Genomic DNA, 13,414 nt, shown 5'->3' on the forward strand with positions numbered 1-13,414 from the left:
TACACTTCCCATCAACCCCTTGACAGTTGGGCCTGGCTTGCTGAGGCTGACGGGAGTTAGAGTCCAACATTTCATCACCTTGGCTAACCCCAAAGGCAACAGGGCAAATGCCTTTTTTTTTTTTTTTGCCAGAGACGTACGAAAAAGGTTTTTTTTCCCGGAGGCGGGGGTGGGGGTGGGGAATCCTTGCTGATTGCACGCCAGAGATTTGGGGTTTTGAATCTCGCACCCTCTCGCGGTGGAAGAAGAGATCAGCTATAGCTTTCCTCTGATTTCCAAAGTTGTGGCCGTAAAGACAAGAGGTTTTTTTAAAAAAAGTCTTGTGGCACCTTTAAGGCTAATGTCATGCCGTTCAACATTTCTCCGATGAAAATAGGGACATCCTATTCCATAATAATAATTTTACTGTTATACCCTACCCATCTGACTGGATTGCCCCAGTCACTCTAGGCGGCTTCCAACGTATAAAAATAGAATAAAACTTTAAACATTTAAAAAACTTAACTTGCCTTCAGATGGCTTGGGGCTGGATAACTCCATACCCTCCAACATTTTTGCAATGAAAATAGGGACATCCTAAGGAAAAGCGGGACAATCAGAAACCGCGACGGGATTGTCTGGGAAAATCCAGGACTGTCCCGGGAAAACAGGGACACTTGGAGGGTCTGACACATTTATAACGGCATAACCTTTAATGGAATACCTTGTATTAATAAACGTGTTAAGACTTTAAGGGGCTACAAGACTGGTACCACAATTCCACGTCAGGGAAAAGTATGTGCTCTAATATGGGGTGCACCAAAGGTGGGCAAGTGCCCCCCATAAGGAGCTCTCCCAGGTCTCCCCCACCCTACTTGCCTTCCCCCTGTTGCTGGGCTCTTGCCATTAATATATTAATGTTATTTTTCCTTCAGATATCTCAATACACAAGTATCTGAAGAAGTGTGCATGCACACGAAAGCTCATACTGTACCAATAACAAACTTAGTTGGTCTCTTAAGGTGCTAATGGAAGATTTTTTTTTATTTTGCTTCATTATGTAAGACACTCAACTTACCACCCCAAAAATATACTTTGCCATGGACATAGTCGTGAGGGGGCAGCCCCTCTAAATCAATAAAAATACATAGCTGAGGTTCTGCCCCCCCCAACAAAAGGCCTCCCCTCCCTAAAAATCCTGGCTACGCCCATGTACTTTGCACATTCTGTGCTCCCCCATAATTTTATCTGGTGCTGCTCCCACTCCATGGGGTGGCTTATTGTTTATATAGCAGCCTCATTCGAGATGCTGCTGTACAAGATTAAATAAAACAGATCCCTGCCAACGGAGCAGACAAAGGGAAACACACCCAAAATATAAATAAATAAAAACATACACATATATAATCAAAACATTAAAAATATTATATACAATGCGCTTTGGGTTCATGTTTATAAGCTGTAATTACAATAGTATACCCTCTAGTTAAAACATTTTCTGTGTTAATATATTCTATGTCAATCTCCATTTGCTCCCTTAGAGACCACATGGAACAGAGCAGTCTTTGTGCAAAGTAAAGGCTTGGGGCAGATGGGAGGGGGACTCAAATGAAGAGAAAAATAAGATTGGGGGAGTCACATGAAGAAAAAAAAGAGATTAAAGTCACGACTTGTTCCAAATTATGGATTGGTTAGCTATAAATGTATATGTTTTTATATGCCCACATGCCAAAAAATAATGAGGTGTGTATTCCAGATCATGAGACGCACATACATTTTGATGGAAGATGTTTCTGTGCAACCTGAGGAATGGGCCAGAATTACCCAGCAACAATGCACAGGAGATGCGCTTGTGCCATTATGCCTAGAAGGCCCACAGAAACAGCTCTCGTGAGGCTTTGGGGCTGGGATTGAATGGCAGGGGCAGGCTCCTTTTCTGATTTTAGTATGGGGGTGGAGGGAAAGTATGCTGGAAGTGAGGAGTCACCAGGGTTCAAGCATTTTAAGCCTTAGTCCTATGCACACATACCAACTAGAATAAGTCCCACTGAAATCAGGTATTCTGAGTAAAAACGCACAGCTCTTGCTTGAAATAACTGAATGATGTCACTAACAAAGGTGTTCAGTTTTATAAAGTACTAGTGCTTAGAAAAGGTACTGTTAAATATGGGGAGGAATTATTCCTCTACAGAGACTGTGTCTGCAAGTCACATTTTTCACAGTTAAAGCATGGGAATGGTAGCTGGAATGGTTCCGGAATAAGCCATAGCGATGGCTGAGTCAAAGGCTAATAGGTGTCATTATTATTATTTTAAAGAAAATCCTAATATTGTAAGACATGATAACATTCTTAACTCCTGTACCGCAAAGAAATTTCCCAAATATTCCTCTTAAATGCATTTTATTTTATTTTTGGCTTCTTGTGGAACAGTTTCATTTCTTTGATTCTGACAAATCATAGCAGTTTTTAAAGTATTTAATATAAATATTAAAATTCTGTAAAATCATGTATAACATATACAATAAGAAAAGATAACTAGGTGAACCTCAGCTGCACTTATCTTATAACCTCTGTTGCTTACATGCTGCAAATATTTTAGCTGAACTAGCTGAGCATGCAAGCTCTGTTTTCTGGAATGAACATATCAAGCTATAAAACATGTACACATGTTGCAGTATAGAAGTACGGTAAGCTTTTCCCTCAAACATTAATGCAGTTCAGACCGTAAAGCAGAGATAAACACAAATAATAAATTATATTACAACACCCATATTGCTAGATTCCATACACAAAGCTGCTTACATTGTGGTTTTGTTTTTGTTTACTGTAATGTTCTCACTTGACTATTAACACACATTCATTTTATCAGTGAAAAGAGGCAAATAAATTCATCTGAGAAAAGGCTCTTGAATAGTAGATGCTTCTAAAGGTCATTTGGACCTCTGCGGAAAAGCAACAAAGAGTCTTGTGGCACTTTAAATAGATATATTATAGCATACGTTTTTGTGGAAAAGAGCCCACTTCATCAACCACATTTAGTATTATCCTAATATGGCAGGTATTATACAGTGAAAATAATTGTAAACAGTAAGGTCAAATAGTAAAGAAACAAAAAAATGCTATGCAGTGTAGAAACTTCATAGTGTAAAAAGTTTGCATTTTATGGTTAATTAATATTTGCAGCTTATTGAAATTATATTTTATTGCAGAAGCATCTTAATTCTACACACTTAAGATGCAACACAGAAATCCATATCCAAAGTTCATATAAACACAGATCTGCTTTTTAAGCTCCTTCTTTACAAGATCAGCCAAACTACACTGTAAACTCTATAGATGTTTTATATAAACACACACACACACACACACATACACACACACGGGCTCATGCTGATCTATCAGTGGCCATTAACCACAACTGCAAAATAGATCCTCCATGCTCAGGAACCCTATGAATACCAGGTGTGGTCACAAACAACGGTGGAGGGCTGTTGCTTTGATGTCATGCTTGTGCACTTCGTGAGAGAATCTGTGCAGTCATTTTTGGAAACAGGACATTGGAATAGATGGATCGCTAATCCAGCAAAGCTCTGTTTAACTTCTTAAAAGCTTGGATGCATGTGAACAGCCAAAAGAATGCACACCTGTGTTTCTTGAGGGATATGTTCAGAATGAATCCCTTCATTGAGATAGTCCATAATTCTTATGTTAATCACGAACCTTGTTGCTTTAATGCTTGCAAGTTGTCTATTATTTATAAGGGTCAGCTCACATGTTACATTCAGCCATTTCCTTCACAAATGAGATGGGTTGCTTGTTGACTCAAATAATGTTACATTCGCCAGGAGTTCATGAATCTCAGTTGGTATCATGTGTACAACGCATGTACATTTTGCTATTTCAGAAATCGTGGAAGTTGTTTGCGGCAGGAGGACCATAATGCACTGCTCACACCAATAGACTGCTTCTGGACATAAAGAAAGCAACCTAAAGGAATGTGTGACTATCTTAAAATTCAGCTTGTCCACCTACTTCCCATGATGCCAGATACAATTGGGAGGAGGGTCATATTTGCTGGAATAAGTGTTTTAATTTAAATATATCCAGCATAATAAATACACAGCATTCAATATAAAAACATAGCATTACATTTGTGAATTTTTTGAAGTTTCTCCTTGATTTGTGTTTTCTGTTTGCGCTGAGTGACTCAAAAACTGCCCTGTAGCTCCAATGTATAGCCTTGATCGCATTGGCCATTTCTAGAAGACAATGTATACAAAAGTACACAATAGATTAGTATTGCTTAGGTGTCATGCTTTCTGAAACAAAAGAGATGAATGAAACTACAGCCGTACCTTGGAAGTCGAACAGAATCAATTCTGGAAGTCTATTTGACTTCCAAAACGTTCAAAAACCAAAGTGTGGCTTCTGATAGGCTGCAGGAAGCTCCTGCAGCCCACCGGAAGCCACAGAAGCCCCAACGGACGTTCGATTTCCGAAAGAACGTTTGTAAACCAGAACACTCACTTCCGGGTTTTGACTGTTCGGGAGCCGATTTGTTCGGGAGCCAAGGCGTTTGAGATCCAAGGTACGACTGTATACTGAAAACACACACACCTGAGTGCAGGGATCTGTAGTTTACAGATCTGTGCCTTGAGAGTAGTAATCCACTGTGTTCAGTAGTGAATAAACTGAATGCCTTTCATCCCTCAGGGGATAAAAGGGGGAAGACCTGTGGGTTACAGTTATCAGGGATGCAAACTAGAGAGAGGGCAGGGCATGAGGCTTGCTGACGATTTGAGAGCCAGGCTCTGGCTATGGAAGGAAGGACCTGTTGGGGTGCCAATGCTGTGAGACCCTCCACCTAGGTTCAGGTTGTACATATGTGTAAATAAACCATATATCATAAAGATACCACAGTCTCCGCTGTGCCTCATTAGTCTAAAAGGAAACACAGATCCTGAGTTAAGGTGCACCTGCATTTTCTGGAGTTTCACGCTGCTCATGGAGACTGGGGTGGCATGTTAGAATATGTATTTTTTAATGAGTAAGGGCCAATTTTATACCACTAGTGAATAGAATGAGTACAGGAAACAAATAAGTGACGGGCTGCTTACAGTAATAGTTTGCCTGTTTTTCCTAATTACCAACCTTTTAAATTAGCAGTTTCCTGAACTAAGCCAAGAGGGAACTAGTTCAGGAAATTACTAATTAAAGAGCCAGTAGCCAGGAGGAGCAAGCACTGCTTTAATGCAAAGTAAATGGGAGGCATTTTCTTGATTCCATTGAACTAAAAAGATGACTTCTTTCAGTTCTACTTGACAAAGAATTCTACTTCTCCTTTACATCTGCAGGTGTTGCCATACGTCTGGATTTTCCCATATCCGGAATACTGCTGTCAGCAGCAGTGTCCAGGTGGAAACTGGACAAATGTCCTGGAAAATTCAGGCATATGGCAGCCCATGTTGGCGGTGCTGCTTTTGCCATTTTTCCATATAAATAGCTCAAAAATGGCTTTTTTGCAATTTTGCTCCAAAAGCCAACTTTGGGTAAAAAAAGCTCAACAACATTTCTTTCTGCTTGAAATATGGAAACCCGATTTTACTCCCTTTGAAGGAGCAGCCACACAGCTTAGGACATCTGTATCCATTTCTGTTGCTTGAGGCTCAGGTGGCCTTGGTGGTGCTGAGTGCCTTGTAGCAGCTTGGCTGGTGGGCCCAGCTGCATCACTCTCTGGACAAGGATATCCTAACTTCTGTCATCTATGCTTTGATAACCTCTAGGTTAGATTACTGCAGTGTCTTCTGCAGTGGCGTAGCGTGGGTTGTCAGCACCCGGGGCAAGGCAAGTAATTTGTGCCCCCTAACCCGTGGATTTGCGCCCCCTAACCCTAACCCCCAGATGTTGTGCCTGGTGCGGCCGCCCCCCCCTGCACCTCCCCCCCCCCCGCTACGCCACTGGTCTTCTGTCTAGGGCTGCCTCTGAAGTCAGTCTGGAAACTTCAGTTGGTGCAGAATTCAGCAGCCAGGTTGCTCACCGGGGCAAGGCAGTTTGAGCATAAAACGCCAATCCTGGCCTGACTGCGCTGCCTGCCAATTAGTTTCTGAGCCCAATTCAAAGTGCTGATTTTTACTTAAAAGTCTTAAATGCAATACCTCAAAGATCGCCTCTTCCCATATGAACCGACCTGGACCCTGCAATAATCATCTGAGGCCCTTCTTTGTATGCCCCTCAAAAAAGCATCCAGAGGGTGGCAACATGAGAATGGGCCTTTTCTGTGGTAGCTCTTCATTTGTGGAAGGCTCTCCCCCAAGGAGGCTTGCCTGGCACCATCAAAATACATCTGGTGCCAAGCAAAAACTTTCCTTTATAACCAGGCCGTTGGCCTTTAACCATCTGTGGCCTTTTAGATGTGGGCAGGATGTTTTTAATGCATTTCAATTTTCTCTTGGTTTTAATGGATGCATGTGGGGCTTTTTGTCTGTCTGTTTGGTTGGAAGCTGATTTGGTTTGCCCTGGGCAAGATAAAGCAACTGACAAATTTAATAACAAATAACAAAAGCCTTCATGCTCTTACTTGACAAAGAAAACCACTTTGTTTTGCATTGCTTACCTTAACTGGATGGAGATAGCCATCCCCTCTCAGCGTGCCCAAGCCCTCTCCGGGCAACTCTTCTTCATCCTGCAAGCTGCGGGTAAGGTGAGCAATGTAGGTAGTGGCCAGGAGCAGCACGTCCAACTTGGAGAGCTTGGTGTCGGGTGGCACAGAGGGCAGGGTTCTCTGCAGCTCCAGAAAAGCATGACGCAGAGTCTGCACTCGGCTGCGCTCTCTGGCGGCATTTGCAGCTGCTGGCCTCCCCAAAGCTATTGCAGTTCGTTGACCAGCTGAAGAATCTGTGCCAGACACACTGGCTGGCAGAGAGCTGGAGTTAGAGCAGGGCACAGTGAGCTCCTTGCAGTTCTCCGGTACATTTCTATAGTCCATTGGTGGAGATGAACCTGCAGCCAACAACAACACTTATTTCCAAGTACTTCAGAGGATGATCAGAGTTACGTATTTTTAATGTTGTTATCATTACATCCTGACCCGATTTTTTTTTTTTTTAGTATTACTGCAACACTTTGGACGTACAATTTGTTTTTCTCTTTTATCACTGTGTTTTCAGGGAACACAGCTCATAACAGCCAGTTCATTAAATCAGTATAGAACTGATTTTGTAACTCTTGAGTACAATCTGCATGGTTGGCCACCAGTTTTAGGCAGTGGTGTAGCGTGGGTTGGCAGCACCTGGGGCCATGTGGAAGAAGTATGGGTGGGAGGGAAACAGATGGTGTATGCTGACCCTCCAAGTGTCCCTATTTTCCAGGGACATCCCTGATTTAGAGAAGCCATCCCAATTTCTGATTTGATTCCAGAATGTCCCGCTTTTCCTTAGGATGTCCCTATTTTCATTGTAGAAATGTTGGAGGGTATAGAGTTATTCAATCCCCGAGCCATCTGAAGGCAATCCAGTATAGGGATTTTTTAAATTTTTCATGTTTTATTATGTTTTTATATTTGTTGGAAGCTGCCAAGAGTGCTGGGACAACTCAATAAGATGTGCGGGATATAAATAGTAAAATTATCATGGAATGGGATGTCCCTATTTTCACCAGAGAAATGTTGGAGGGTATGAGTATGCATGCACATTCAACTGCCTAATGGCATTCACATTACCCAGGTGATTGCAGCCGCAAAGATAAGAAGAGTTGTTCTATTGTCTGGAGAGGTCAATTCCTGGTTTGCATGGAGAAGCCATTTTCAACAGAGCCCAATGCCGGAAGTGCTCAGCTGTATTGAGGCAGCACGGGGTGTTGAAATTTTGTGCGCCTAACAATTTTGCCGCAACTGCTCCTGTGCCCCCGCCCTCACTATGTCACAGGTTTGGGTGAACTAGGCTAAACAAATCATCTGTATTAGAGTTTGCAGATCAGCAGAACCTTATGGAGCTATGCATAGCCAAGAACTGTGGTCATGTACAGAGTTCAGGCAGTTCTAAAAGACTTTCAGAAAACAGTGGCTGATCTGAGAGCTATAAAATAGGAGGCAATCAGAAGCAGGTAACTTTAAAAATATACGTTTAGGTGGAACACCAGTCAAACTTACAAGTTTAGAATTTACTCACATGCTTAGAATTGCGTTCTCTGAACAGTGATCTCACTCAATGAATTAATTTCTGCTTTTGCACCAACATACTGTAACCTTAAACATTAAGAGTGCCCAATAAAGTTATCCACAGAAATGGCAGATATTTTGTTGACTGAGCTGAACAGCACATAGTACTCTTCCCCAAGTCAAATTGTGTAATGACAAAGGCTGGACAAGTTATTTTGGCACCCAACTCCCAAGGAAGAAGGTAACACATGCACCTCTCCTTGTAAGTAACTAAAATACAGTAAAAATTTTAAATAACTCAGAATTTTCTGTCCTTTCATAATATCCCAAATCTGAGACAGTTTCCTCACTCTGCCTAATGGTGGGGCCAGCATCACACAGCTTATATTGTATTTACTCAACAGATGGATTTCTCCTTAAAAAAACCCCACCCTAAAACTTCTAGTGAATATGTCTAGAGCCCAATTCTGCATTCTGTAAATAATATCTTATTATATTAAGTGTGAAAAATCAAATTACACAGAATCTGACTCTGCTACGTGGGTAATAAATGGGCTGTCCTTTTAGAATAAAAAAAACACACTTCTTCCAGAGGTTAAATATTCATTCTTTCTTTTTGAATATTTCAGTAGAAATTAAACTTTAGTTCAATCTCCTCTTTCCTTTTAAAATATAAACATTTGGCAGAAAGATCCACACCCTATTTCCTCTGGGCTGGTGGACGCTGGGGGTGGATTGCTCCCTAAGTATTTTGTTTTGTATTGTTTCACAAAAGATTCTGGTAATTAAATAACGAATGGCAATAAATTCTATTCGGCAAGGTTTTGATCTGAATGACCCCTATGACTTTGAAGAGAAATTGTTTTTATTCAACATAACTGAAATATCACCACTTTGGAAATGATTGGTAACAATAAAGTTACTTTTCTGATTGCATAAATGAGTGTTCAGATGATGTTATATAACATGAAATACTGCTTGAAAATTCTGATTGAGAAGGATTGCAATTCAGGACCCTTAAAATAAAGTGCTTTTACTGAATGTATGTTTCAGTAAACAAACTGATGGTTTCTTGTCATTTCCAATTTACACTAATTTACAAATTAAAAAGGTAAAGGTACTCCTGACCATTAGGTCCAGTCGCAGACGACTCTGGGGTTGTGTGCTCATCTCGCTCTATAGGCCGAGGGAGCCGGCGTTTGTCCGCAGACAGCTTCCGGGGACCTTTTAATGTGTTTTTGTCAGGATAAAAGAGCAGATGATCATAACAATGGTTTGCATCTGTGAATGAGATCCACTGGATTTTCCCCGTTTTGTAAACAGCACCTTGCCATTTGGGTGCATACTGTACCACTTGGGTACTCAAAACTAGGTGTGTGGTTCTTTCAGTTATGACCATTGTGTACAATCATAGAAATACCTGGAATATCTATGTATATGTGTTCGCATATACACTGGCCAACATCCAAAGACTTCTAAGCACATACCTAAAATGCTTTTGCGCAAATGCTGAAGCTTTTGCCCATTTTCATTTCCTCCCACAAAGCTTTGCATTGGAAGAAGGTCTGGAAGGTCTTCGGACCCGCAGGAGTTGCTTTTTGAAACATGTATGCAAGAGGCCAAGATACAAAGGGGAGGATGAACAGTTTTGTGCTTCTGATTAGTTCTTTTGATTATATATACAGTTGTCTGCATGTACACACAACCAGCAAGCATAAATTATTACAGAAATCAGAGGGACTACAGATCAGCTGTATACTTCAGTCCCACAGATTTCATTGGCAACGAGTTTGAGGAAATTGTGCTCCTTGGACATGTATAGATTATGTATTTATTAAATCTAGTATATTTCTAGGAGTCTTATAAATTAGATCTATCTATCTATCTAGTTACGGGACGCAGGTGGCACTGTGGGTTAAAGCCTCAGCGCCTAGGACTTGCCGATCGAAAGGTCGGCGGTTCGAATCCCTGCGGCGGGGTGTGCTCCCGCTGCTCGGTCCCAGCGCCTGCCAACCTAGCAGTTCGAAAGCACCTCCGGGTGCAAGTAGATAAATAGGGACCGCTTACCAGCGGGAAGGTAAACGGCGTTTCCGTGTGCGGCTCTGGCTCGCCAGAGCAGCGATGTCACGCTGGCCACGTGACCCGGAAGTGTCTCCGGACAGCGCTGGCCCCTGGCCTCTTAAGTGAGATGGGCGCACAACCCCAGAGTCTGTCAAGACTGGCCCGTACGGGCAGGGGTACCTTTACCTTTACCTTTTATCTATCTAGTTGGGATAGTAGCAAACCCAGGGACCAGTTTGCAGAAGGAAACCCAGACCTTAACAGGGCTGAATCAAGCTGTTATGCTATCCCAGGCAAAAATTTATTTTGATGCTCAGTCTTGCACTTCATTGTATATAGTGTGTGATTGGGGTGGAAGGGTGTTTCTGCAGGGGTTTAACAGCAACTCATCAATGAGACATAGGGAAGGGGCTTCAAGTGGAAAAATGAATGGAGGGGGAGCGAGCCTAACATACATTCTATGCCTATGGTGAGAACAGGATCGGGACCACTGGAAGAACCGTATTCCCATCTCAAAGGTTTCCCCTAGTTTCAGAATCTTTCCCTGTTCCATTCAAGTATTTTGCAAAAGCTTAGGGTGATGAATGCGTCTGATTCTTATTTTTGTACTGTTGCAATTGTTAAGTTTTTTTTTAAACTGAATGCTGTCATTGCAGCAGACTGTCATCAAAAACAACAAAACTACTGATATTATTAGTATTATTTAACATTTAGTGCCTAATGTTTTCAAGGAGCTGAACAAGGTATCAAAAAACAACACAACCCCTGCCATCAGGCTTACAATCTAAGGGACAGAATGCAAAAGGAAATAGGAAACATACACTGTAGGGAATGTCTAAAATCTAGTAGTGTGTAATTTTAATGTTGTGTCTGCCAAAATGCTTTCCATGCAGAGGATCCCAGCTTTACTCCCCGACATCTCCAGGTAGGGCTGGGAATGTCTGTGGTCTGAAACCATGGAATGCTATTGCCTGTCAGGGTAGAAAATGCTGAGTTATGTAGACCAATGGTTTGACTTGGTTTAAGGCAGTTTCCTGTGTTCCTGTTCACACAGAAAAATTTACAGGCACAGACTAATTTGCAGTTTCTGTGGTGACAGTTTTCCTCTTACAGTAGACAGAGAAAAATCACTTCTAAAAGAGGCACAGAAACTCCCATAAACATTATTTATACACATGTAGGGAAATAACTGATCAAAATCTACACGGGATATTTAGCGCATCATGTGTCACCTGCAGTTATAACCTATATGCATTTATTTTCCTTAGTGCAAATCTGCATCAGTATCTTTTTAACAAGATCCTAAAGATAGACTTGGAAGTAGTCAAGAGTGAAAACCAGTCAAGATGGTCCTCAGACTTCCAGTGGTGGCATTCCAAAATTAAGTGTATTCCTATAACCAATTTGGAAGGAATCAATGCATTTTAATTGCCTTTCATTTGTTTTAGTATGTCCCCAATATTTTCCCTTTCAGCTTTTAGCTCCTTTGCTTTTGATTTGTTTTGTCAATAGCTGTTTTTTTAAAAATTAATTTGCCTGAATGCTCAGTAAATATTTGGTGCTCATTGAACTGCTATAGAATGTGTACATTTCCTTTTCTGGTCCAGCATTCCAACAAGCAAATTATATTAGTTAGCATCCAACAAATACATTGTAAGTGAACAACTTACAACTCTTTTACACTTGAGGGATTTGAAAAATGTTTGATGATACAGAAGGATTCTAGGTAGTGCCTTATTGGGCTTTTAGGATCTCTTCAGACACCACTTTGGCTGTAACATCAGTTAACTGGGAGAAATGAAAAGAGATGTTTAGGGAGTAATGAACAGTATTACTGCCACCTTCCCATTCTTAACATTTATTTGAACACAGAGTAGGGGAAAATCAGTAGGACTTATTAGCAAATAAATTCATCAATCCAAAATTTTATTATTTGGAAGTCTTATTTGAATGAGGCTTACAGCCAAGAAAGCACTAAATTTAGCATTGCCGCCTAACTGTTTTTATTACAAAAATTAAACCTAAAAGGATAAATCTAGTATGCAGCATTGTTTACTTAGGAGCATGCCCCGTTGAACTAAATTCCTGCTACTTATGAGCAGATGTTTACAGGACTGCAAGGGAAGAAAAAGTAGTGCAGAATTTCCCATTCAACGTTCTAGGTACAACAATTTCCCCAAGCATCAGTGTGATTTTCACTACTTTAATGGGCAGCCGGATGCAAATACAGTATGCCTTTCCCCACTCTCATTTTCTTGAGGCTTGAGGTCAATTTGCGGCTGATGTATGGCTTGATCCTCAATACACACAAATAACTTCTATTCTTAAGATCGGGGTGAAAGGTTCTGTAATACATTCCCATTATATATATATATATATATATATATATATATATATATATATATATTACTGTTTTTATTCAAACTGTTGGAACATCGAAAAGTATTCGTTCTTATACACCACATCTGTAACTCAAAATGCTTTCTTACAGCTACACATTTTGACTTTCCGGCACTGAAAAAACAGCAGCTGACTGATTTCGCATCCGAAAAGCCAGGAACTTCTAAGAGATCGAGATATTCCCTATTCCGAAAGCCCACAAATTCGCACCTTTCTTCAGTTGAGCCTAGAATAACTCCCGACACGAATCAATAGACTTGGCTCACAATCCTGCAAGGAAACAAATATCACTTTCAATCCCTCCTGAGTATAATGGCAAGATGACTAGGGAGAGCTAGCCAGTCCAATTTAAAATTACCTGCTTGTTGTTGAGCCTGCGGAGCTCGCCACGCTGAGCGAGCCCGCTTCCCTCGATTTGCATGCAGGATAACTTTTATTCCCAGGGAAGTTACTGAGGCAACTTCCAAGAGAACATGTTCAGAAAGCAAACAGACCACCAAGATGCATCTCTAAAGCAGCACTTTTTGGGGAAACCGTTTCGGGCTTGATTTCCCAATGACTAGGTTCTAACAATAAATGAGACTGCACGCAAATGCAGAACCAGAGGAAATATAACAAAACAGCACAATTGTCCGCTATTGAGATAGAAAGAGCAGAAAGTTACCCAGGAAAGCACTTACTTAGTCTTCTGGGGTGAGCACCCGGGGCAGAGAGGCGCCTGGCCGGCCAGTAGCGATGTAGTCCAGGCTGGGAGTGGAGAAGCGCGTCTCTTTTATAGACTTCCGAGGGGCTCCTCCGCCTCCTGCTGCTGCTGCTCC

The 13,414-nt window shown here is 41.4% G+C and overlaps 1 protein-coding gene across 5 annotated transcripts; it reads right to left on the reverse strand.

Annotated features, from left to right (window-relative positions):
* Positions 1–1,063: 1,063 nt before the first annotated feature.
* On the reverse strand, positions 1,064–13,403 carry TCF24 (transcription factor 24). 5 transcript variants are annotated; one of them, XM_079983222.1, is made up of 5 exons: positions 13,261–13,388; positions 12,807–12,857; positions 9,623–9,729; positions 6,594–6,979; positions 1,064–4,239 (listed from the first exon to the last, which is right to left on the reverse strand). In XM_079983222.1, exons 3-5 carry the CDS (start codon positions 9,687–9,689, stop codon positions 4,126–4,128), a joined length of 567 nt encoding a protein of 188 aa, XP_079839348.1. In that variant the 5' UTR covers positions 9,690–9,729; positions 12,807–12,857; positions 13,261–13,388; the 3' UTR covers positions 1,064–4,125. The 5 variants fall into 5 exon arrangements, with proteins under 5 accessions (XP_079839348.1, XP_079839351.1, XP_079839349.1 ...); XM_079983225.1 differs by lacking the exon at positions 9,623–9,729; XM_079983223.1 differs by lacking the exon at positions 12,807–12,857 and having other exon boundaries at positions 13,277–13,334.
* Positions 13,404–13,414: the final 11 nt, after the last annotated feature.

This window comes from Podarcis cretensis (assembly GCF_951804945.1).
Source record: "Podarcis cretensis genome assembly, chromosome: 7".
In the NCBI taxonomy this organism is placed as follows: domain Eukaryota; kingdom Metazoa; phylum Chordata; class Lepidosauria; order Squamata; family Lacertidae; genus Podarcis; species Podarcis cretensis.